General features: G+C 39.8%; 1 protein-coding gene across 2 annotated transcripts in view; it reads left to right on the top strand.

Annotated features, from left to right (window-relative positions):
* Nucleotides 1-1763: 1763 nt before the first annotated feature.
* The window catches only part of LOC106962315 (kin of IRRE-like protein 1), a 118214-nt gene continuing 93975 nt past the window's right edge, over nucleotides 1764-26002 (top strand). For both annotated transcript variants that reach the window (XM_015056664.1, XM_015056663.1), the window contains exon 1: nucleotides 1764-2228. In XM_015056664.1, coding sequence (XP_014912150.1) covers nucleotides 2183-2228 — 46 coding nt within the window. In that variant the 5' untranslated portion in view covers nucleotides 1764-2182. The remainder of the gene's footprint in view (nucleotides 2229-26002) is intronic.

Raw genomic sequence — 26002 nt, 5'->3', positions numbered from 1 at the left:
AGTAGTGTTGTTGTGTGTGTTAATTTGTATAAAAAAGGCAGATGATGTCATCAGTGCGCGACCCTGACAGATGCTGTGATGGGGTTTAAACTGTTGGCTGAAATGTTCCAAAAAATATTAGGTTTTGTTTTGTTCTTTTCTCCTTCTCTTTTTGTTAGAATATGAGTTGAGTTGTTGACTTCAATAAACATGAATTTGGGTTAATTTCATCTGCTTGCTGCTGGTTCTTCCTGATTAGAAAGGATCTCATTTAAACTGTGTTGCTGGTTGTAAGTGAAGGATTTGCCGTGACACAGTTCGTCTTTGGAGACGGACAGTTTCTCTGTTTACACTGATGAGAACTGGAAACAGAAAATAAACATACCTGATGTCCTAAACAAAGCAAAAGCAAATGACAAACTTGAAGTTTATCCCTGTTGCTTTACAATATTAAATTCAAATATTCACATTACAGGGCAAATAAATGTATTACAATGATGATGGTAACATATATGCACTTCATAACTCTATAAATAAACTGATTTTTCATCAAAATATATTTTGATGAAAAATCAACTGCACTCTCCTCTCTCACAGGACACAGATGCAAACAATTTCACAAAACAATACCACCGAAGAAGAAACAAAGTGGAGGATCTACTGATCATAAAGTTACACACTTACAACAAACACAGTGGTTTCCGTTGTGTTTAGGGCCAGATATAAGAACTATAACAACAGAAGACATTTTGTATAATAATAAAGTACAGACACAACCAGATTACATGTTAATTCAGGATGTGTATGTTGAGTTTTTGAAGAGAAAAACACATTAAAATATATTATTATTGTTGTTACTTTTTTTTACTATGTCTCACAATATTACTTTCAACTAGCATCAACATTTGAAAACAAAAGTAAAAAATTGTTTTGGAATAAAATGCTTTTCTTTGGGGAAAACATTTTTAACACTGATATTTAATACCAGTTATAACTAAATAAATAAAGTAAATAAGAAACATAGTTTTGGACCTCTTGTTAGGCTGTCTGAACTGTCTACGGGTCAAGCAATGCTTTTGATTCAGTAACAAATCTAATGTATCGTCGAAGAATTTGATAGGACTCGTTTCACATTTTTTGCGCCTCGCAACTACACAACATAGCCACCAGAGGGCAGTACAATACAGTGAGTCAAGCAATCTTGATTTTAAACTGCAAATTGTGTTGGCGAGTAAATTGGAAAGCCCCTTTCCCATTTGTTCTTTCAGTTTAATTTGTTAAAGGAGTATTTCATGTACGGATATTAAAACTTTTCCTGCTAAAGCATACTTACATTACATATGTTTTATTTTTGTCTGACATGAGAAATCCATCATTTTTAAGTATTTTCACCATGTCTCATTTGTTCCAATATATCAGCAAGTAATAACATAAAACTGCTGCAATTTTCTGTACTTTAGGATAAAACTGAGACGACAAATATTCACCCATAACATTAATATGATATCCGATTTCAAAAACTATACAATCACTGATAGTGCACTGCACGCACACGTTTCTGGAATTTACACAAATTAGCTGCTGGAAATAATTTCTAAGCAAACACTCTGCTCGTGCTCTCCAATAATCCTTATTATCCATCAATAACTTGTATAGTAATTTTCAGATTTTAAACTTAAAGGGTCTCGTAGTTGAAGTTTTGAGGGCCAGACCGCTGTTCCTGGCGCCGTCGCTGCAGCGCCCCCTGCCCCTCTGTGGAGCATTAACTGAGATTTGGAGAGGGGAGGCGTGGAGGTGCTGGTAGTACATGAGAGAGGGGATGTGTGCTACTGATTGTCTGTGAGAGGGGAGGGGGGCAGAGACACGCAGAGAGACAGAGAGGGTTAGAAGAGGGAGAAAGGAATTCAGAACTGTTTAAATGGGGATCCAGAGCGCAGCGCGGACAGCGGCTGCGGACTGAGCCAGCAAAACAAAAACAACAACAGAAAAAGTGGAGACAGATTTATTTTACGCACGGGAAAAGTGGGAAGTAGTTGGAGGAAAGGAGAAAGAGGCATGGGATTTTTTTCCTCTAAATGTGTCCTGTTTGACTCTCATGACTCAGAGAGGATTACTGTTAAACTCAGCCGCTCTGCAGGAATTGATGGTGTCTTCTGAGAGAAACGGAGCCGAGGGGAGGAATCTGAATGCGCTCGGCTGAACCATGCCAGGCTTGTGGATCCTAACTTTGGCACTCGCTTTCAACCAAGGTGAGTAAAAGATGAAGACCCAGAGCAGAGAGAAAAAAAGAACGATGGACATCAGCGAAAAGTTTGCTATTAATTGTTTTCTTTTGTTTTCCTTCTGCTGCTGTGCGCTCTGAGGGTCTCTTTATGTCTCATGGCACTACTTGCAATGCGCGTTTTTATGCCTGGCATTAAATCCACGCGCGTGACTCCGTGCGTGGAAATAGTGCTTCAGATTTAAGCATCATTCATACATCCCCACAGACGGGAAGGAAAAATCATTTTTTTGAGGGGGTGGGTTGTTTCTGCTCATATCCAGACGCAATCGGCGCTTTCCCTTTTCTTCCGTTACGCGTTTTCTTGGGCAGAGATGTGGACCATCTGCACACGACATTGCCTTGACGTGACCTTTAAAACGCATGGATGGGTAGATTTGGCTGGAACAAATGCGGTGCGGGTCAACGCAACGCAAGCACACGCACGCGCATTCACGCACAATTTGCGCATAAGCTGTCAGTGTGGGGATGATTGATGAGGCGAGGATCTAATGCACAGTCTGGTCGCTGGGCTTTAACATCAGGCTCATTGGATCATTTTTCAATGCGTGCGCGCACGAGCTAGACACGTGCCTTTAGTCACACTGGTGTATTTTGTGTGTGTGTGTTTGTGTGTAGGTGTGTGTGTGTGTGTGTGGTGAGAGTAGAAAGAGCAACGCAAGTGTCCCTAGAGAGAGCAAGCTGATGTGTGTGTGTATGTGTGTGTGTGTGTGTGTGTGTGTGTGTGTGTGCGCGCATCTTTTTTTTCCTTTGCATGCAGGTAGAGTCTGGCGCACATGAATGAGGCCTTCCTGTGCAGCTGCCAAGAAAAATTCATATTTTACCTGAAAGACTGAGACATATTCACTGGACTGGAGAAGAGTCCTATTACTAATATTAATGCCCCTTTTTATCGATCACCTTGATAGATTACCCCCTCGCTCGCTCCCTCTCTGTAGACACACAGTCTGGCACACATCAACTGAGACAGGCTGAGTGTGTGTTTGAGTTTGGGAGCAGTCATGCCTCCAAAGACAGGAGTGATTTATTGAGGGGGTCTGATATGAACAGTTCAGCCTTATACGGAGTCCTGTATGTGTGTGTGCGTGCAATTGTGTGTGTACCTGCATCACCTGGGTCCCTGCTGCTGCGGGCCGCCGGTGTGATGAACCACAGACGATGATCTGCCTGGACAGTCAGTCAGAGGAGCTCCCAGGCTGAAGCACACCTGACCACCTGAGTGGAACGTGATGGATGAGGCAGAGGCTCAGCCCGGCTTCACTGTTTATTTTTGATAGTCAGGTTGGGAACATTTACCAGAAATGAAATGTCTGAGAGTGAAAAATTTGATTACCGTCTGTGGCGCCTCGAAAAAAAGCATTCGCTGAGTCTGTACTTTGTTAATTCACCTTTTACTGCAATTACAGCTGCTGCTTTTGGAGAATGTCTCTCCAGCTACAGGCGAAACATTTTTACACATTTGTCTTTGTAAAATATCCAGACTTGAGGAAGTTTAAAGGTAGACGTCAGTTTTTAAGTCTGGTAGCAGATTACTAATTAGATTAAGTTTGAACTTTTACTAGGCCATTCAAACACATGAATGTACTTTCATCTACACCATTCAATGCAGTTCCAGCTGAATGATTGCAGGGCTGGACAATAAATCAATCACAATATATATCGCAACAGACATGTGATCAATATCAATAGATAATACATCTGAGAGAATATTCAAAATTCAGTGCATAGCAGAGGAGTATCTGTGAGTAGCTAGCACATAAGTGCTTAAAAATACACAATGGTGTGGATATACAGGAAAGATCATGGCACTAGATTAGCAGTATCTCAGATATTTAAAATAAAAAAAAAATGAATCAATAATCACTGATAGACAATTATCGAAATAGATGAATATGAAATGCTTATTGTGGTTAGTCTTTCAGAGATATTTTCTAGCCTTAAATGGAGAGTCTTTTGCAGCATCTTCCAGGTTTTCCTTCAGTTCTGTCTTTGCTGGAACCTCTGACCAACTTCTTCACGCCTTCTGAAGAAAATCATTGCCACAGCTTGAAGCTTCCATGTTTTAATGGTGTGTAGATGATGATGATGTGCAGTTAGTTTTTAGCCACACATCTTGATTTCACAATCAGGTCTGTGGCAGTTTTGGTCTGCTCTGGTCAGAGCGACCTCTTCCACACCGTATACCTGAGCTAAGCTGTAATCATGATCTCTTTGTCTTCTTTGCTGAACAGACATCCAGCCAGTTCAGTATTCGCAGATTCTTTTTGTGGAATGTAACTCCAAATTATTACTGGAAAATTTGCTTACTTATGAGTTTGTTTGTTTGTTTTTTTTTCATACAGCATATCTATAGTATTCTAAACAAAATCCAGCTTGGAAAGCTAAAAGAACTTCGCATAACTTAATATGTTATTGGCTGATGTTTGCAAAGCAGCCAATCCAGGAGCACCATTCATTTTCCTTGGCACTCATTGGCTGTTGCCTCTAAGAGTGGAAATAAGGAAGCACTGTGTTGTCCTCTGCGAAACGGCTTCCACAAAATAATGCATAATAAGGCATATTTGGTTTTTGAATTATTAAAATAGGCAATTATAAGTCAGCTTGAACAGAGCTCTGTGAAATGTTCAGAGGATTTTGTTTTAGTAACTAACCTTGATTTGAACTGAACCATACAACTTCCTCTTGACTTATCTGCTGTTCTTTGGTCTTCATGATGCTGTTTGTTCACTGATGTTCTCTAATAAACATCAGAGACCTTCCACTTCAAAGTTTCACACTGCTTCATGTTGCTCCATCTGATAAAATTTCAATAAAATACATTGAAGTTTGTGGTGATAACATAATAGAGTAAGAATAACATACAACAGAGCTCTGTTGGTCAAAGCATCAGTGAAGTAACTCTGGGAAAAGCTGAGGGTTTTTGTATTCTGTTGGATGGCTTAAAAAGATGGATCAGGGCGGTTTGAAGTGAGGGTGTACATAATGGAAAGAGAACAAGACACAAGAGAGATAAAGCATCAAAACAAAACATTAGAGAGCAGAGGAAAATATGTTTACAGCTGAGCAATGTCAGACACAAAGAAAGCAGGCAGAACAAAATTTGAAACTCCAAAGAGATAAAAATGGGCAAGAAGAACTGAGCAGAACAGGACAAAACCGAAGCAGCAGAACAAAGGAAGGAGAGAGCAGGCAGAAGGAGAACAGAGCGGAGCATCGGTGTCTCCTGCTGAGCCGGTGTAAGCCTGTAAATGTGATCAGCGTGAATCCGTCCCCTACATCCAGCAGCTGCAGCCTAATGTGTGTTTAGCCTGTTTGGACTCTTCCAGGTGTCTGCTGCCTGCCTCTCCGCCGCTGACAGCTCAGGCTGCCTCTCTGATTTACTGCTCAGTCTGGTGGCTTTCTCGCACAAACCCACCGCTTCTCCGTGTGGTTGACCAGGCATAATCTGTGGGTCCCTGTAATTACCGCTCGGCCCTGTATGTTTGTCTGATATGTCGCCAGTCGACCGCTGCGCTGCCAGTGCCGGTCTGGCCACAGGCGAAGAAAGAGGCTCATTTTCGATTCTCCAACAGCAGTTTTGCTTGAGCCCAACATTTCTGCCGCCTGATCATGCAAGCGAGGCAAGCAAAGCAATTCCTGCACCGCAAGCACCTGTCCCATCTCCTCCAACGACCCCTACATGCATCCACTTTCTTTTGCTCCCTTTTCCTCCTCTTCTCTTTCTTTTATTCCATCACAGGAGCAGGGCAGAGGCTCAGATAGAAAGAGACAGGCCATAAGACAGGGAGATGGAGGCAGGGGGAGATGAAGAAAGGAAGAGACAGCGGGGCTCAGTCCTAATCTGTTGACAAGGGGGGATGTTTGAGGATAAACAGAGGAGAGCTCAGAAAGTAATGACGAAGGAGAAGATGGAGCTTTTTGCCTCAGATAGCAACCCAGCTGGACCATTAATGTTTGATGGTTTAGATTAGCAAAAGATTTACACCTAAACTGGGCTGCAGGGTCGTCTAGAGATCCTCTTATGATATAAAAGTGTTATGTTAAAAGAAACCAGACTTCTTTCAGGTTCCTGAAATGTTCCATCTCTCATCCAAATACTTGCCTGACATCTTCTGGTACCCAAAACACAGCGATTAACCTTCAGGACTTGTAGACTAGCAATCATTCATGGTGATGGAGAAACTTCCCAGACCTACAATCTGTTGGCACCTCTTGATTTAACTAATCCCCTCTGCAGTTGTGTGATTCCTCCCTGAGTCGTCAAACAACAGAAATACTCCCAGATTAGATGGGAAGTGGATAAAGTCAAACATTTTTTTCCCTCCATTTACAGCATGTAAAGATTAGAGCATGTTGTCATATTAATGGAATGCAGTTTTGCAATGACACAAAACATGATTTCATCAAATTTTATCTGAGCTGTCTCATAAGAGAAGATTTATCCTAGAGTAATTACAGATAGGTAGTTATAGAAAGGATAAGCTTGGCTTTTCCTGGTTTGCTGCAAACGATACAGCCGACCTGCAGGTTGGGCTTGAGGTCAAAACAAGATTTATTAGATAGATATATAAATAACTTTGTTAATCCCCTCAGGGACGCCAATCTCTCCCTGTGTTGCAACATCTTTTTCACCTGTTTCTATGCAGCTTGGTTAGTTGATATGAAAAACAACGTGCAGAGAAGCTTCTCCTCCATTTTCTTATTAACATCTTTTCTGATGCAAAATGCAGCTCATCTCTACACATTTACAGCAAAAATAATGAGACAATTTTAAGGAAAAGTCAGTTTGTAAGCCATTGAAATTTATGAAACATACTTTTTTATGTATTAACGTAGCCTTATTTGCTGGTAAATTGCTTTATCACACAACTTCACAGACTCCCAAAGTGCAAGTTGTAGGTCAGAGATCTGGTGAAACGTGTTGGTCTGCACATAAAGCTGCTTCCTGGTCTTTACCTCACCAGATTTCAAGACTCTGAAATTGCGTTTTAACACTTTCCAACGTTCCCCACATTGAACATCCTCAAAGTATGAAATGAAGACAGGTGGTTTTTATTTGTTACCTGTTGTGCAAAAAGCCGAGAGATTAGGATCTAATCCACTTGGTGTTTAGACTTTTCTGTTTAGTTCACGAAGTGAAAACTCACTACGTCGCCCAAAGTATTTGCTCATCTGCTTTGGCATACATGTGAACTTGGATTTCTCAACTCATTCTTCATCTGTAAGAACGAGTTACTTTAACTTTTCTGGGAAGGTTTTATGGTGCAGAGGATATTCTGTGATAAAAAAAGAACAAAAGAAAAATAATGTTTGCTTAAGTCTTTGAGTCCAAGTTAAGTTTCTGATCTTTTCTTCTCTTTTTTATTTTTTGCCATTGCTGTACGTTGTCCTGTTGATGTTAGAGAAACCAAGCTAGAGTGTTGGAATAGTTTTAAACATCTGCATCAGACAGCATACAGCTATTGATTTGAAATAGATACACATAACGTTCAAGCTGTGGCTGTAATGAATATTAGAGCCGCCGGCTCCACGTGACGCACAAGGTGGCCTTTTTACACTTCAACACCTGACCACAAAAATGTCTGCACACACCACTGTGTGAAGCCCTTTGGTGCTGTTTTTAAAGTGCTTCATAAATAAAATTAACACTGACTGCAGTCAAGACTCAAAGGCGACTTATTTTGTCATGTAAGAATTGACTTTTCTTGCTGTTTCAATTTTAATTTGACTAAAAGATTAAGTAGACACATTCAGCCATTCATTCACAAACGCCCACATATGTACACACTGACATGTGACAGGAGGAAGCTGGAACAGAACCTACAACCTTCTGATTGCAGGAGAACCTACTGAGCAACAGTTCGCCCTCCTCAACAGAGTACAGCAGAGATTTTTGTTTCCCAGAAGCCACCAGGCATTCCCTTACAATGGCTGCCATTATCTAAAGCAAAGAACTGCTGAATTCAGTTAAGCACATTTTCTTATACCTTATTCTGTACAAAGCTAAAAGTAAGCTTGGGAGGAGCTGCGGGCTTCTTCTGTGTTTTCCTTAAGATCTTACAGAACAGTGTTTGTCCTTAGTCAAGATGCAGGAGCTCACATTTAAGTATTTATTCAACATGTAGTGAATACATATTAGAGAAAAAAAAAGCAATTCTATAACAACAAAAAAAAGTTTCACTACCACTACATTATAAAAACCTAATGAATTCCTGTCTTTGGAGAGTTTCAGCACTGATGAGCATTTTTTGCTCAGGCGGTCTCAGAATAAATCAAAGCCCCAGACCTCAGCTATTAGTGGCTGGCTGTACTTAACGTGCCATGAAAGCAAGAATATCGGGTCGACTGCTTCTGTTGCTCTAATTGGACGGTAAAAAATCTACTTCCACGAAAGAACACTGTACTCTCAAATGAAAATCATTAAAAAGCAGCGCAGCAAGCCCTGTTTAAAAGCAGAGCGGGGGCTCAAACATCGTGACGCCAGGCGGAGCTTTGTGTATTTGTGTGTCTTTTGCTTGATCCCAAAGCCTTGCAGTACCTGACACATCTAATATCCTTATGCTTCGAGATATGTGATGTAAAGTGACAAGAAACAGCAATTAAGATAATAAATAAAGTAAGAAACATAATTATCCATCACCTAATTCACTAGAAGACACCCAAATCACGGGATAATGGTGAGGAATTCCCCTCTTTGCTCGTCTACCTCTGCTTGTGTGTGCTTCAGTGTTAATGCGTGGGCGGATAGATGAGGCTAAAGAGTACGCAGATTTCAACAAGAGGGCATGGATCATATTAGGACTGACACCCGTCAATCTGGCGGATATGTCAGCTCAAATGGGAGCAGAGCCAAAGACTCGGAGGGAAAGGAAGGAGAAGGAGGACAGGGGGAGATGGAGGAGGAAGAAAAAGGGGCTGATGAGGGCAGAAGCTGAAGAAACAGATGGAGAGAAATTCAGTGTGAAGGAGGAAGAGGGTTAGTTAGGTAGGAGTAAAAATGTCAGAGAAAACAGAAGACGAAGCAAGACGGGAATGAGAAAAGATGGGTTTACAAACTGGTAAGATGAGAAAAGAAACAGAAAAGGCAGAGCACAAAGAGGAAAATAAACATCTGAACTGTTGAAACAGGGCAGAATGATGATGCAACACATCTTAAATGAATTTTAAAGAACAACAGACTCTCCAATGTTTTTGTGCTTGTTAACATCTGGCATCATTCTGGCTTTCACCACGACTCTTCACAGGTTTTTTATTGGTTGGTTTCCGGGACCAAACACGTTTTCATTTTACAGTAACTACGATCTGAGCTTTCCAAAATCTCAATCTTAACATTCTGGTGGGCACTTTTAATCTGGCCAATAAAGATCTAGAAGAACAACAACAAAAAACAAGACCAATGAAAAAAAAACACAAAGTAGAGAACAAGATACAGCCTTAACATAAATATGTCTAATGACGTAAAATATGTTAAAATTAAATTGGGGTTTGAGGTTTGTAGCAATTCAACGGCAGATATAATTTGTTAGTGTTAGTGGAACTAATATATTTAATTAGTGCTTTAGAGTTAGTGTCCAAACTTTTTGGTTGGCTGTGGCCACCACTGCTCAGACCAAATGGTTCATCCGTCTATAAATCTTTTTCAGAAAGCTTTCGACTTTTCCATGAACAGAGTCACATCCTGACTCCAGGACAACAAAGGTTTTAAAGCCATTTCTGGATCATAGCTGGGTTGAGTCATTGTGGTTCCTGAACTAATCCTGATTAGTTTAACCAATTTGTTTTTCACCTGAAATTGGTAGTTGGAAGTTAAAGTGGTTGAAATAGGATAAAGTTCCCAAACACACAGCAACTTGTTTTGGATTGGATGAAGCAGATTGACTTTAAGCTTCTGGAAAACCCTGAACTCAGCTACAATTGAAGGTTTTGAACGGTGCTAAAATACTTAGACCACTCTTCTTTGGATAATTACTATTTTCTATTATAGAGCCAGAATGAAGCTTGATGGTTACAAAAAGCATGAAGTTCAGGTACAAAACGTCCAATTAACTTAATCAGTCAGGTTGTGTGCATTTGAGCCTTTATTCGTAATTTTGAGTATGCCATTTTTAGAAAACAGACACAAAACATTTTTAAAGATAAATTAGCTTTCAGGTTTATGATGAGGATTTAAATGAATCATTAAAGCACAGAATCAAGATGAGAATCATGGCTGAGATGAGTTTATGTAAAATTCTGAGTAGCACAGTAACTAAGGAGAAAGACAGGTGGCTGGTGGGAAGGGGGTGGATGAATAAAACGAGGGCAGCAAAGTGGAGATGATGGTTAAACAAGGATCATTAAACAAGGTGGAAACAGATGGGGGACACATTAAAGGAATGGAAATAAAGAAGGTTAGGATACGAGAAAGCAGCGATATTTCTGGAGCAGTCAAATCACGTGGGAAGAATACCATCAAAGAAGGGGAAGACAAGAAATGAGAAGGCAGGAATCAGACGAGGATTTTTCAGTGAACAAAAAAAACAAATGTAGGAGAGCGGGACAATAAGAAAAGGAGAAGCTGATAAAAAGAGAGAGGAGATGAGATATTGCGAATGCTGAAGGGAGTTAAATGTGGGAGCCGAACGGCAGTGAAGGAGTAGAAGAACAGTGTTGGGGGGGCAGAGATTTATGTTTAGAGAGGGTCGCAGAGAGGGAGCAGAGGGAAACAGCCAGCCCTATTATAGATGGAGCTCTCCTGGGAAAGGAGCCTGTAGTTTTCCAGGCATTTCCAGAAGATTTCTGAGGAGCACGCTGCAATGCACAAAATGCCGCCCTCAAACCGAGTCCTCAGCCCTCCGAGGATAAATAAAGTGGCTCTCCTTTCTCTGTGTGAGTATTCAATAAAAGTGATAAAAGGCTGGAAGTAACCCTTCTCAGCTTTTTTTTTTTAAATATATTTTTTGGAAGTGAATGTGAGAAACCAAACCGGCCACCCTCTCCAAGGAGAATCTATCAAAGAAATGCAGACATCAAGCATAAAAGCAGCAAAAAGCATGAAAGCGCTTCCTTTCATACGAGGAAAAATGTCAACGAAAAAGGCCCACGAGATCAAATGAGCCGAGTGTGGATGTAGTTTATGTTTCTGCTTCCCTCAGTGTCTCTCTGTTTCTTTGTCTGCCTGTGTTTTCCCTCAGTCGTCTGTCTGACAGACTCGCGTGTGGAGGTGAGAGAGAACAATTGAATGGGCCTCCCACGTAAAATCCATTCAGAGACATCTTGAGGAATAAGAATGAGAAATTGTCCTGCACAGTGAATTAAATCAATCTAATCCATTACAAGATCACTATCACAAGGTTTTCCCTTTTGTCTTAGCCCCGGATTATGGATGCTGCTGGCTAAGTGTTTGTGTGCGTGTATGTGTGAGTTTGGACCTTATGTAACAGTGTGATGCCGTTTCCCTGCACAATCAATGGAACAATTACTCGTTAAAGTAAGAGCTTAACTCACAGATTGCTCACATTTTAACATTAGCATTTTCAGTAATTGACTACAGAGTTTGTGCATTAGAGGCAGAGCTTTAAAACTGGGTTTTAGGAGCCTTTCCAGATGTTGAAAACTACATTTTATTGAGAAATGTAGAAACTACTTGCGAAGCGTGACGTGTGGAGGATAATGTTTATCCATTTGCATCCAAATAAACTGTAGTTTTTGCTCTTTTTGCATCCGCTTTCAGTGTCAATTCTGGTTTTAGTTTTAGTTGCGGCAAAAAAATCTGCATTACTCAGATATTTATGCACAAAGCATACTTGAAGGTGTAGATAATCGATCATGTCATCCTTAGAGAATGAACTGGTTCACTGACACAAAGGTGCATTTCAGAGAAAAACTGTCGTGGCTCTGAGCTGCAGCTGGCTAGCAGATATGTTATCCAGTACATGATTTAGTCACTTCATTCGCTCTCTTTCCAGGTAATAAACTGCTAACGACATTCTTAGCCAATTCTTAACAGGCCTGGAGTCATAAGGTTTATCTGTATCTCCACTGTGATTCCTCCTCCAGAAGCCAAAGCTGCAACTTGCCACATAATCAAAAGTGACCAAGAGTTGGCTACTTTCAAAAACTTTATTTTTATACTAAATTTAATTACTTTTACTTCTTCGGTAATGTATAATTGACACGTCAAAGATAAGAAGCAAAGATTGATATAGTTTGGAAAAAATACAAACTAGTTTGTAATCCATTACAAACCCATTTTTTCCCCCAATTAAAACTAAAGTTTATGTTAATTTCACACCCAACATACTCCATATGAACTTGTTCCACTTTCATGTTACATTTTGCCATCTTTCGAATATTACCAAACTTAATTTCCTTATCTGAAACTAAGCATCTGTAACCAAGTGGCTTTCTTGAGTGGGCATAATGTTGTTTTTTTTATTTCTTTTTCTTATTGAAGTCTCAGTGGATCTTTCTATCCTTTTAATCTGTTCCTTTGGCAGATTGTAAGCAGTGATAAGAAAGAAGCAGCAGCAATTTTAAAGATGGAGATGGACAAGATGATTACAGATGATGAAAGCTGGGATCCATCACCACCCACTCTGTTTGTGTTTCCAGCCTCCCTCTGTCTGTCTATCTCTCTGTTGCTGCTCGCCCTGCTCTTATGTTTTAATGTAAGTCGATAACTATCAGGAAGTGATAACACCCGGGCGCCGCTTGACTCGCTGAGGCTTGATGAGGAGCAGGAAGAAGAAGAAGAAGCATGGTTTCTGTGAGGTTCGGGGGGGGTGACACTATCTCCCCCTCGGTGAAGCCTGTTACGCTCAGTCGCTGGAGAGATAAGCGAAGGTGGCAGCGAAGGGGGCGGTGATGTCACACTGCTTGTCCTCCTGGCGGTAAATGAAGTTGTGGCGTCACAGGTGGAGATTATGTCAGGGGGAAATCTGTCATTGTTCTGGAAAGCAGATTAAACCAAGAGGTGCACCTTTGCTGTTTGTTCTCCCTGCTGTTTGCGACAGGGTGTCGCTGCTGCAAATATTAACTTATCATAGTAGGAGAAATGAAGCTGTTACTAATAATATTAACGTGACTACTCAGCCATGACAGCGTGACAGTGAGTCAACTAGGGCCTAGAAACTGAAGCAGCTAATTGAAATTATTTCACGGCTAATTTTATTATTCGTATCTGTGTTTTCCACTGCGAGATGTCAAAATGTCTCCCGACGGAAAGGGCCTAATGCACTCTGGGAAGACTTTCGCAAACACACTTTGTGGATTTCTGTGTGTGAAGCCACAATAAGCTGCGGGGGCCAGAGGAAAATAAAAAGAGTGGGTCTGTTTGCCTCTGATTGAGGAAAACGCATCGGAGGGCAAACGAGGGAGGGAGGTGGGCACGACGGGGTGAGAGGGAAAAAAAGAGAGAGGAAGCAATAGGAGAGAGAGAGAGAGAGAGAGAAAGATAATTTCTTAGCTCTTCTTTTAAATAAGTCTGTTTCTATAGCAACCATCCAACCAGCCACCGGAGAGATGAGGGGAAAGTGGGGGTGCACCAGAGAGATGAGGGAAGGATGGAGGGAGAGAGTTACCATAGCAACGGAGGAAGAGGGAAGAAAATAACTTTAAAAGAGAAACTTGGAAAAAAAAAGCAGATAGGAGAAAAGGTATAAAACAAGCAAAGGACAAGTGAAGGGGCAGCGCTCAGAGTTGAGCTGGGAAAAGTTTAATGAGATTTGCTTCGATTTTTTCAGTTTGCCTTATTGGAAGTAGAAAGAGTTGTTTTGGGCCAACTAGCTCGAGTCTTTTCAGTTGAATAATTAGGGTAAGAAATGTTTTTGTTTTACTGACAATACTTTAGAGAAGCACTTTAATAATTCTGCCTTTTGTTCTCAAGTAATGTCTAAATATGGAATAATTGCCTAAAGTCATCGCTCCTAAAATTCGGCAGCAGATTATCAAAGAGACCACAAAGAGAACTTGAGAACCGACATCAGAATCAAAAGAGACCAAAAGATCTGGAGGGACGGACTCATGTTACCCTTTTCTGAGAAAACTTACATTTATTCTGCGCTTCAGCCATAAATGTCAGGGGGATTCCAATCAAAAGCGCTCTAATACCATCTATACCTATATCAGCAATAATGACAGCACCTTTAACAGGAAGGTCCTGGGCATGCATGGCTAAAGGAGTGCTAGGCTAAATACTAACAGGTCAGAACTAAGTTATGAAAAGAAATTAGAAAAAAACACTTCATATTTCCACCATTTGTACTAGTTGTTTTTTTACAGAATAGTATTCTTTCTCTTATGTAAATATTTTAACATTGACTTTCTAAGTCACTTACAGCAGGTGATTTTTTTTTTTTTATACGCAGAGCTAATTATTCTGAAAAGTATAAAGACGTTAAATATTCATGTGCTGAATTGGGCTTAAGGCTGGTAATTTGAATTCATAACCTGAAGAAATGATGCTTGGAAAACATCATAAAACATAAAACACATAAAACAAACATCATAGTTTTGCCTAGTGCCACAGCACCACAGTGTCATCTCAGGACATCCTAACAAAGCAGCCACACATGGCAGGCTGGGAGTGAGACCAGGCTCGCCTCTGTGCAGCAATAACAGCAGGGGCTTAGTGGCACTATACTGTATAAAGCCAGGTGTAGCCTGTGCAATTTTGGGCTGTCACGGATGAAAGATGACCGGCTCAAAACAATTACGGCAATAGCTTTGGTCACGGCTCTGAAGTTATGGCCCTGTAAGTCACACTGTAGGAGGGGTTTAAAGTCAGCTTTTGTAACAAACTTGCAGCTGGACATGTATCTGACAGACAGCAATTCAGGAGCATCTTGCAAGGTTTGTCCTGCTACATCCTACTTTTATGATTGACCAGATAAATGGAGCCAGATCGAATATAAAACGGTGCCCTGAAAAGGTAAGACTGGGTTTTGTAGTGAAAAGCTCCAGCTGAGATCGAGGTAAAGCATGAAGAATCCTCGCTTTGGAATTCTAATAAAGAAAATGTCTGTCTGGGTTCTGTCAGCAGAAGCCTTTTTTGTTTGATATGTCCTCCAGCTGTTTTTGTGACTGTGCCAAGTGGAAAGCCTGTAATACTGCTAAGGGGAGGTATCACAAACTTTTATCCTACAAATGTCAAACCTGATGTCACGTCCCTGTTTAGAGGTCCACGTCACTTCCAACAGTAAGGATTTAGGTCTGGTATTCCACATTGATCATCTATTCAATTGAGTACATTTTATTTAGCTAACCCACATTATGAAAAAATATAATTTTAAGGCACTTTAAAAGGCAAACAGGTCTAATTTATCTCTACTATACTTTTGTTGGTAACACTTTATTTGAAGGGGGGTGAATAAGACTGACATGACACTGTCATAAACATAACACCTGTCATGAACATGAATGAGCCTTCATGAACATTTATGACTGTTATAAAGCGTCATTCGGTAAATTATGACACTTTTAATACAAAGTTGACATTATTTAAAATGTCTTTGTTATGACAACTTGACATTAACCAAGAAATCATTATTGTTTAAACTTTACCTTTAATAACATAAAGTTACCTAATTTTTAAAGTGCAATCAGTAATACTTTTATAACAAATTTATATCAGTAATTCAAGTTTTCAAATCTTAAGGAAGAACGTGGCAACTGTGGAGAGAAACAACTTCACTTCAATAGGAAGAAACATTCAGCAGGACCAGTTAAGACCTGAGCCAGATTCTACGCAAACTGCTGAAATGTAGAAAAACACGCAGATGCTTCAGTCACGGCTACTTTCTGTGGAAAAATAAAATAAACATAAGTCAATTCCAACAGCAGTCTTTCCAATGGCTTTGTCCAAGATAAATACATCCAGAAGTATTGGGACAGAAGTAGTTTCTATGATAAATAAAAATAAATGCAGAAAGGCAAAGACTCCATCAGGGTTTCCATTCAGGGAAGTGACACAGTTTAATACAGATGCACCGATCCAGGAGTTCTTCAGAAGATGAGAAAAACAAATAGAGTGCATGATTATTTGCAGAAATAGACTCATCAGTGACTCTGTCCAGAGAGGCACTGGACGAGGTGTAGCTTCCATTAAAAGATAAAAATGTGGAGGAACAATTCAAAAGGTAGCAGCAACAATAATTGCAGCTAGAGCATATCAGCTGTTAGCAGGCGTAATAAAACAAATAAACTTGTCCCCTGAATGTCTGCATGTATTCATACTGAAATTTCTATGTGTGGGAGATGTTTACGAAACGAGTCTTCAGAGACATAGAAAATACATAAAGAGCTAACAGCTGTTCCTGCATTCAAGTCCATTAATTACAAGGAACTAACATCACTTTTGTCATTTCTTTACTGTTTCCCCAGCAGTTCTCTAACAGCTCAAAATCTTCCCAAGCAACATGGCGTCTGATATTTAACAAAAGCTAAATTTGGTTTAACAGGTTACTAGTCTACAGCCTGAAGGTCACTGTGCACGTCTCACTGCAAAGCCTCACACTTTAACCGTAATTTTACGCTCCTTCTCCGTTTATGCTCGTGTAAAAATACTAACTTTAAATTGTACTTCTAAAGGCACATAAATCTATTTAATTAAACCTTATCTATTCACAGTAGGCCCCCAAAATTAATTAAAATGTCAAAGTATTTTAAATTAATATCCCTTACGCCACTTGTTAATAAAAAAGTAGTTCTTCTGTTATACTGGTCATAACTGTAAAAGGGAGATAAAGACCAAGGGAGCAGGGGAATATGGCTGTACTCTATAGAGCCTGTGTGAAAGGAGAGATGTGAGCTGCAGCGATAACAGCTCTGGGTATATTGCTGCTTTCTGATTGTCCATTCCCGGCTCTTGACCACACATGACCTCCATCTCTGTGCAGAGTCAGAAATGAGACGCCGAGGGAGGGAGAAAGAGAGGGAGGGAGGGCGAGAGAGAATTGATTGAGAATCCCAAAGTTCACCAGACTGCGAACACAGAGGCCTCAATCTGTTTCCCCAAAAGCACTGAAGCAACAGGATGATCCGAAACTGAACCAGACTCAGGATCCAAATTCTTCAGCCTGGATGCCCACAGGATGTCGAGCTCAACTGTAGATGTCGAAGTGGAACAATATATATACAGTACAATAGAAAAGCTTTTTTGTATTTTAAGTAGTCTTAAAGGGGCAGCATTATGTATTTTCCAACCACATAGTGCCACTTTATAGCACAATCAATTAACTCATCTAACTTCATTTGTGATAAAAATATCAAATAAGAAATTAGACTTTGCATATTAATGCCGTCATGCTACATCCGCCCAGGCATTTCCCACAGCTGAATGGTTGCCACAGGAGATTAAAAGGTTTAAATTAAGGCAACACCCCTGGTATGTTTTTGATGACGGAATAGCATTTTAACATGAAGTAATGCTCCAAAAATTATGTTACATAGCAGACACCCTTTAAGAAATAGTTCTTGAAGTTTTCTACAGGTCTTTAAAGAGCTCAAGATAAAATCTGTAGCAAGTGAACTGGATCTGAAAGTCAAGTTCTCATGAAATAGGAGAAAAAAAATGCAGTAAAGACCTGACACTGGACCAGCGAGAGATGAATCATCCTTGCAACCCGGGAACTTCTTGCTGCGAGGCAGAACTGCGACCCACCTCACCGCCCTTACATGGCTTAGCAAACAACAAAACAGTCCTTTGAAAATGGTCAGAAACTGGAGGGAAAACGAGAAAAGCCAGTGTAAGAGTAACATCTTTTGCACGGTGCTATAAGTAGACGCGTTGTTACTTGCTGTGATTTGATTTGAAAATCAGCTGGACTTTAAAAGGATGGAAGAGAATCAGGAGAGCCTCTGTTAAAAACAGCAGTAGCATGACACTCACCTGATGAGGCTTCACGTTGCTCATGATGTCTGCACAATACCAACTCACAAAAAGACAGAATGATGCAAAAAAAAAAAGAAATAAATCCTAATTTAAAGCTGCAGTTGCCAGATTTTTGTTCGTTACCTCCTGTACAGTTGCCCTCACTGTGGTAAGACAAATTTGGGTCTGCATCCACCCTTGTTTTTCATAGTTCACATGTTTTAAATGTTTTAATAATTGCTCTAAATACCTTGTAAAAATCTTAATGACTTCAGTGGAGCCCCAGTATTCACTTGGGTTAGGAGCCACAACTGCCTGCGAATAACTAAAATACCTGAAAGCTCCTCTATAAATACTTATAGCTGATACTGTTTTAATAGTTCAACCACCAAATATACCTTAATATGCAATAAGTGGAGTCTCTCTTTGCACTAACGCAGAAGCTGACATCCACAGTTGGTAATGAATGCTTAAAAAACATTTTAGCCTTTTTTATGGCTGCCTGCATCAGCTCCATGTTTTTAAGTAATGTGCAGTTACTTATGGTGGCCTTTTTTCCTTCCTTTCTAGGTGTTTGAATCCCCCTGGCTGGCCTCTGTCAATACTAAAGCAGCTTGAGGTGCTTTTGAATCATTAAAGTCCTCATTCACTCCATTGATCATTGAATTAAGAGCCTTGTTAGACAGCCATGCACATGTTTCTCAGGGATAACAGGGACTTTTGGTTTTGAAAGTCTGACAGCTCTTCAGGTCAATGCATTATTTAGTTAACATTCATGCAGAAATATTTAATTTTAACATAATTACCCTGCTCAAATTATGGTATCAGTGCAGCAGCTATAATGTTTCCAACTTTGCATTTAGACCTTGACACAAAGATATATATTTTATGCTTTGTGTTTTAGAATTAAGAAACAAAAAAGTTCAAAAACACTTCCCTTAACACTACAGTGTGGGTGTAGCGCTTCTCTTTCGCAACCGAATTTGAACTTTTCACACTAAGCTTTCTGTGTTTCCGCGTTCGTAAAACTGTGTTTTCTTAACAGCCCTGAATATATCTTGAAGATTTGTCCTTTGAAACAGCTCACAGTTGTGCACTATACAAAGCAGGATTAAATTAATGAGGTTCGAAAAAGAAAGATGTTTAGACTATTCCCCAAGCAATTACTTAATCTCTTGTAATTGGTCTCCTTGTTTGAAGTGGAACACAAATTTTCTGTGTCCCCATCTTTTCCATCGTGAGCTGAGAGAATACATTTGTAGACAGAAAAGGTCCAAATGTCTATTGAGAATATCCTAAACATACAAATCCACGCAGCTCAGTCCCAGAACAGTTATGCTATATTTATTCTGATTTAAATTTGATACACTGGATTGCACAAGGCTAATTATTTTTGAGGAAAAACAAGAACAGTTCATTTTTTTCTCACTAAATTAACATTTTTGGAATGAGCTTTCAGTGCACTTATACATGCCAACAAAAAGCTATTTCTTTTTTTATATATTTTGTCTTGCTCTGCTTTTACGGTCCATCCTTGTGTGGCAAATTAACCACAGCAGATAATGAGGAGCATGTACTGGAGTCTCAACTTGGCCCACACAGATCAGCTGTCTATTTTAAGCTATAGCCAATGGCGACTGAACCATTAGCCTGCAAGTCACTTAGCCAGCAGCCATCTTCAACACTCTGCAATTATCCTATGTAGAAAAGGCTACAGGAAACACAACAGTTATAAGCTGTGTTGTGCATTAATGACTAAATACAACAATGTTTATGCTCCAGAAATATGGAATTCTAAATAAAAACATTTAGAACAATTTTGTTATCCCACCTGAAAAGCCACTTCCATATGTGATAATAAAGCGCCTGCAGTCTGAACGGTCAGGTCGCGTTTTTTCCCAACTTTTACGTCATTGATGTGAGACATGTGTCATAATTCTGCACCAGAACAAGGCAGACGCAGTAAATCGGGATGTAAACAATGACCAAAAATTATGAATTAGGAACTTATGAAAAAAGTCTGTCAGTAAAGCACATCACGAAACAATCTCACCACTCTTTGCTCTGATTATGCATCCAAACAGATACAGAAGTTGCAGTCAGAGCTCCACAAAAGACCGTCGCTAGTAGTTGTGCTTTCTTCTTACCAGCTTCCATCGCGTTATGTTGTTGTGGCAATACTACCGGGTCCCATTTGATCCATAAATACCTCATCCGTTATTACATCGGTAAACGACGCTCTGTTGTGTGACTGACGTCAGCGTTCTTCTTCTGTGTCGCTTTGGGGATGTAAACTGTTCACATAGAAGTCTGACATAACATAGCCTTTCGGGCTGAAAAAGCCTTGAAACTGCAGTGAAAGTTTCAGCAGAAACACAACCCTAAACCTGTGAAGCTGGGAGAGACATACCCCAAAGGACTTCCAGTAGTGATTGCAGCAGAAGTGGTTCTATAAGTACTGATAGAAATAAAACCATGTATCATGATACATGGTTTTATTTCTATCAGTACTTATAGATAATGAGGAGCATGTACTATATGAAATATTTTGAGTTGTGTGGTTGTTTCATGAAAAAATGTAAAACGGTTCAAGAAGTGGAGATACTTTCACTTGCATTTTTGGTATTTATGTAAAGTTGCGTTGAAGAGATTTGAAAGCAGTATGTGACAGTTGATCTGATTAGCTGTTAGCATCTGTTAGCTCTTTGTTCTGTGTCCCATGTCATGCTCTATTGTGTTCGGTGACAGCTCTCACAGAGACTGTGCTGTTGCTACAAGCTCTTTGTGTAAATCCTCAGGCTGTGTTTGGTGACTCTTTTTTTCCTGACAGTGACAGTTCCCGTAGTCAGCAGCACATTCAGGTCAAGCAACTTGACTCATTTCGTCACATACTCTGCCACAAGTGCTTTTGCTCTCACAACGCTCTGATTAAGTGGTACAATAGTCGCAAATCTGCTGGCGTGTTTTCTGAAGAGTAATTACCAGCTTCTGATAAGCGTTTCTGGGGAAGTTTCCCAGCTCCATGATTTCCACCGAGGCTTTATCTCAATTGAATGTGATTGTCTTTGCCGAATTGGCTCAGCCATGATCCTGGAATCTGGCCTTGTCTCGCACACATGATAAGACAACAGACTGCCTTGTACGCCATCCAGCCAAGAATAACGCTACAAGCTGTAACGATTTACACCATCCATCAGGGTTTCTCCCAAAACTACATGCTTTCTTCATCTCATAGATAAAACTCCGGCTCCCTGGTAATGACTCAGAATTTTTAAAAAGTTTTTTTGGAGTCAGTAACTGGCTGAAGATAAGAAAAGCTTGGGTTTTTCGAAGCACATCGTGTGTTAATAGTCTGTGGGTGAAATGAGGTGTGATGGAACTCTCCCAATGAAAATGCTGTATTGTTGGATAGAGAGCAAAGATACAAGAAAAACTTATCTTGTATCATAATTTAGGATCTCCCTTAAGTTTATAATACTTGTTCTCAACTCCTACGTATGACCGGAAACAATATGTCTGAGATTCTCATAAATGTATAATCATGTCATCTGTTATTCTATTTCCAGGATAATAGATTTTAAATTGATAGAATAATTTACTTAATGTTGTTGAACTGACTTTTTTTATTCTCTGAGTATGGCAATAATTAGCCTTGAATGTGGTTAGTGAAATCATTTGGTAAATCACAGTTAACTTATGATTTTTGTGTTTTTACCATATTTTTCAGGTTACCCTCTACTATTGCAAGTTGGTGGAATGGATTTGATTCATTATAGTATTTGTAGATTACTGAAATTAAGTAAAATAATAAACAAATATTGGCATTATTATGATTTACTGAGGTGCATGACTGTATTTCATAGGTTTTTCACCACATGCTAGATGAAATCACAGTATATTTGCACCTGCACACAACATAAACACAGTGATGCAAACCAATCTGCACAGAATTGGGTGGGATGTGATGAAAAATGAGGTTTCCCAGCTTCTTAATGCATCTCCTCTGTGTGTATGTGTGTGTGCAAGTGTGTCCTTTTTTGCCGGATCCCTCCGTTTGTGTTACCATGGGGACGGCATGCTTCCTATATCCCCCCCACCCCACACACACACACCCTGAACCAACACAGACTCACACACACCATCACTACCACCCTCTCTTTTCCCTCTTCTCTTTACTCGCTGGTTTCAGTGTTACCATGGTGAAACATGTCTGTCTCCTCTTTCCCTGCTACCTGTTTCACATCATGCCCCATCTCATGGGTCACTCTCAGCGTCCGCCTGCTGTTTGTGCGCCCTTGGCTCAGCTCTCTTTGCTTTCTCTTTCTTTGTTTGTTTGCTTGTTTTATGTATCTGTATGACTTTTTGTCTGGCTGTTTTTCCACCACCAGTCCCTGTCTGTGTTTGCTTTTCTCTGCCGGCTCACTGGCTGTTTGTCTGGCCACCGGGCTTTTCCACCTCTAATCCCTCCTCTCCTCTTTCTGCTCTGTTGCTCTGCTCTGACACCCTCCCACCACCACCACCATCAGCCTCTTTCCTCTCTGCTTTTCCTTTCTTTCTTTTTTTTTATTCTCCCCCTCCTATTCATTTGTTTGCTCCCACATCAAAACATCATCCAGTGAATGTCACCAGGAACACACAACATTAGAAAAAGAGAAATAAAAGGGAGGGGATTTAGGTAATTTTCACAGACGGCAGCTGTTGCTATGGTGACACAACTTTTGGATTTGAGGCAAGAGCAAGACATGAATGGATGGATGAAAAAAAAGGAGAAAATGTGTGAGGGTAAAAAAGAGAAGAAAGAAAGTATTCAGTGGGTTTATTTAAAAATCAGGAATTCTTGTTGAAAATGTTACATGATAATAATAATAGTAGGAAAATCCATGAAGTATTGAAAAGATTCACTGGCAGTCCTTGAAAACCAAGATTACTTTTAAATGTGAGGTAGTTTCCCCCCCTCAAATCTGTACTATTGCAGTAATTAAATGATTTCAGCATCATCATGTTGAACTGATAAAGAGCATAAATCATTACAACATTTCCTTCTCAGTGTGTTGAGGCTTGCAGTGTTGTTACTGATAGTTATGGAAACTGTAATGAGTATAACTCAGATAACGGCGTCCATCCCAGACAAAAGCAGTGACATGCAAACTCTGGAACTTGAATTTGTTGCAGATCCAGCTTGCAACTGTGACAAAAACTGTAATCCAGAAATCCTGGCAGGATTCAGATGGACTCCAATTTAGACCAATGTTGTTACTCAGATGCACTCAGATCTCATCGCTCCCAATCAAAATAAAAGTCACACTCTATATCAGAGAGCTGTATGTCTCATGTTTTCCCACATAATCAGTTTCTGTTTTACCCATGAGAGTTTATCTGTACCTCACCGTGAAGTCACTAAAACTATGCATATCTGAGGGTATTAAAAGGTCGCTCCTATCTAATATATCAAGGGAAGCTAAAGTACCAACATAGAAACTGAGAGAAGACAACTCACTGTTACAACCAATTATTGAAGGCAGAGTATTTGGACAGAAAGGTTATTGATTTGTTGTGATCTGCAGACATCCCTCACTGACAGAAGACATGTAAACAGTAAAAACCGCAGAAAAAAAGCTTATGTGAGAAACTTTATGCTCACAAACAACAGCTATTATTGCTTGAGTAAGTCACTGCTTGAGTTATCAGGCCTAGTCTTGTAAAATCTGTTTTATGTCCTCACCTTTTAGCTGTAAGGATTTCTTTCCTTTACATTCAAGGTTTTATTTGTTTCACATCCTATGAAAAAATATGTTTCCACTAGAATGTATGTTTGATGGATGTAAAATAAATCCATCCTCTTCACATGTTTTCTTCCACAGAACTTACCCACATTTCTGGTTGCACATCCATTCAGTATATTTCTGTAAATAAATGTCTTCATTTACTGTGAAACATTTCAGATTGTGTGGTAATATATGCTAATTCATCATCATCCCTATGTGGAATTACAAATTTGTGTTTTGACTCTTGTATATGAATTACGTCTTTATGATTGCTCACCCGTCTTTAAAATACTGAAGAGGTAGATTGTGATGTTCAGACTTTCATGCTTTTCAGGTTTTCTGCCTCTAAGATATGATATTTGACTTATAAGGCTGTGAGTCAGTCAAATCTAAAGAATGCAAATGATCCCTCCCTCCTAAAGCTTCTTTTTCTTTATTTTAGTTAATCGTTTTTCAAATACGTTCCCTCAAACCTCCTTTTGGACAGACCCCTCTGTATCCTCCCGCCTTCGTGTTAATGTATTTAGAAAAACCACTTTATTACAGCATGCATTTGAATATTCATAGTAGGCAGGCAGAACGGGTGAGTTGGTGGGGGTGAGGGTGACTGGGGGAGACTAGAGCCTTTGGGTATTGATGCAGAGCTGTGGAATTAGCTCCAAAACTGCTATTGATTCAGGCAGTGAAGACTGGAATATGAAACACGAGCCGGAGAGGAAAAAGGGGCAAAACATCTTATCAATGAAGTCGGAGAATAAAAGAGGGAATATAGGAGAATGAAAAAAGAATGGCAAACCAGATTATCAGACTGCAGAGAATTGAATTAAGGAGGAGAGAGAAGGAGCAAGTGGGTGAGGAAAGAAAAGGAGATTACGAAGCAACGCAGAAGGGGGAGCAAAGGAGACAAAGCAACAAAAGTAACGAAGAGAAAGAACAAGAACAAGAAACTCATGGAGGAGTAAGAGAGGAAGACGTGATTAATGAACGAGAAGAATGAAAGAAAAAAAAAAACTCAAACAAACAAAAGTGTGAGGGGAGAATGCTGCTTAAGCCTGGAGACGCTAAACCCCGCACCACTGGACACTGCAAGCTGTTGATAGGAGGACTAAGTTAACAAATGTCAAAGTTTACATTTCATTACAGAAGGCAGGGATGGAGAAGAAGATGAGGAGAGGAAGAGAAGAGGAAGAAGACGAAGAGGGGGAGGGAAGGAGGGAGGAAATGCCATGCATTCCATTAACTGGCCACAAAAAACCACAGAAAACCGAGAGGGGAGGGGAGGATACAGCAGAAAAGAGGGAGATATACAGGAAACGATGGAGGAGAAGAGGGGAGGGATTAGACCACCATACATCAAGAAAGGTAGCGATAGAAAGGAGGTTAGTGATGGTGGGGGGGGGGTTCAAGCAGAGGAATGAAGTGCTTGATTCATCACTGCTTCAGCCGTATCCTGACCTTTGAGAATGGAGTTAATGTTAGACAAGGCAGCACTTAACATTCTGGTGGCCTTCATGTTTGTCCTGAAGTCGTCAAAGCAGAGCTCCACATTACAGCCGCCCTTTGTTGATATCAAAATTGCAGGGCTTCACTGCGCTCTTACTGAGCGATAATAAGTTGGCAGAACAGTTTTTCACTTTCTTATCTAGGAAGATAGAGCAGGTTGACAAAAACTCAAACCAATGCTAAAGGTAGAAGTTTTTTCATATCTTGAAAAACTATTAAAAATATGCCAGAAAGTATCACAAAACGTGAACCTTGACAAGTTAGTAGGATTTTTCTCCTTCCCCTGATGGCTGCTGTTGTTTATTATGTGTTTTACAACCTGAAGCTGAAAATAGCCTCACATATCTGTTAATCCTGCAGTTACAATGGGATTTTTTTTTTATCTTGCTTATGTATTTTAAAATAATTTGGGTCTAAATGTAAAGAAATTAAGACAGAAATCCAGTCACTTTTATTAATTATGTGGACTTTATATATATATATATATATATATATATATATATATATATATATATATATATATATATACATATATATATATATATATATATATATATATATATATATATATATATATATATATTCTATCTTTTCCCTCCCTCTACATAGGGGAGAGAGAGTTGT

Source organism: Poecilia latipinna, unplaced genomic scaffold, assembly GCF_001443285.1.
Source record: "Poecilia latipinna isolate Pla-1442-1.1 unplaced genomic scaffold, P_latipinna-1.0 Scaffold1398, whole genome shotgun sequence".
Lineage (NCBI taxonomy): Eukaryota > Metazoa > Chordata > Actinopteri > Cyprinodontiformes > Poeciliidae > Poecilia > Poecilia latipinna.
The sequence above is the reverse complement of the archived record's forward strand: the minus strand, read 5'-3'. Positions and strand labels throughout refer to the sequence as shown.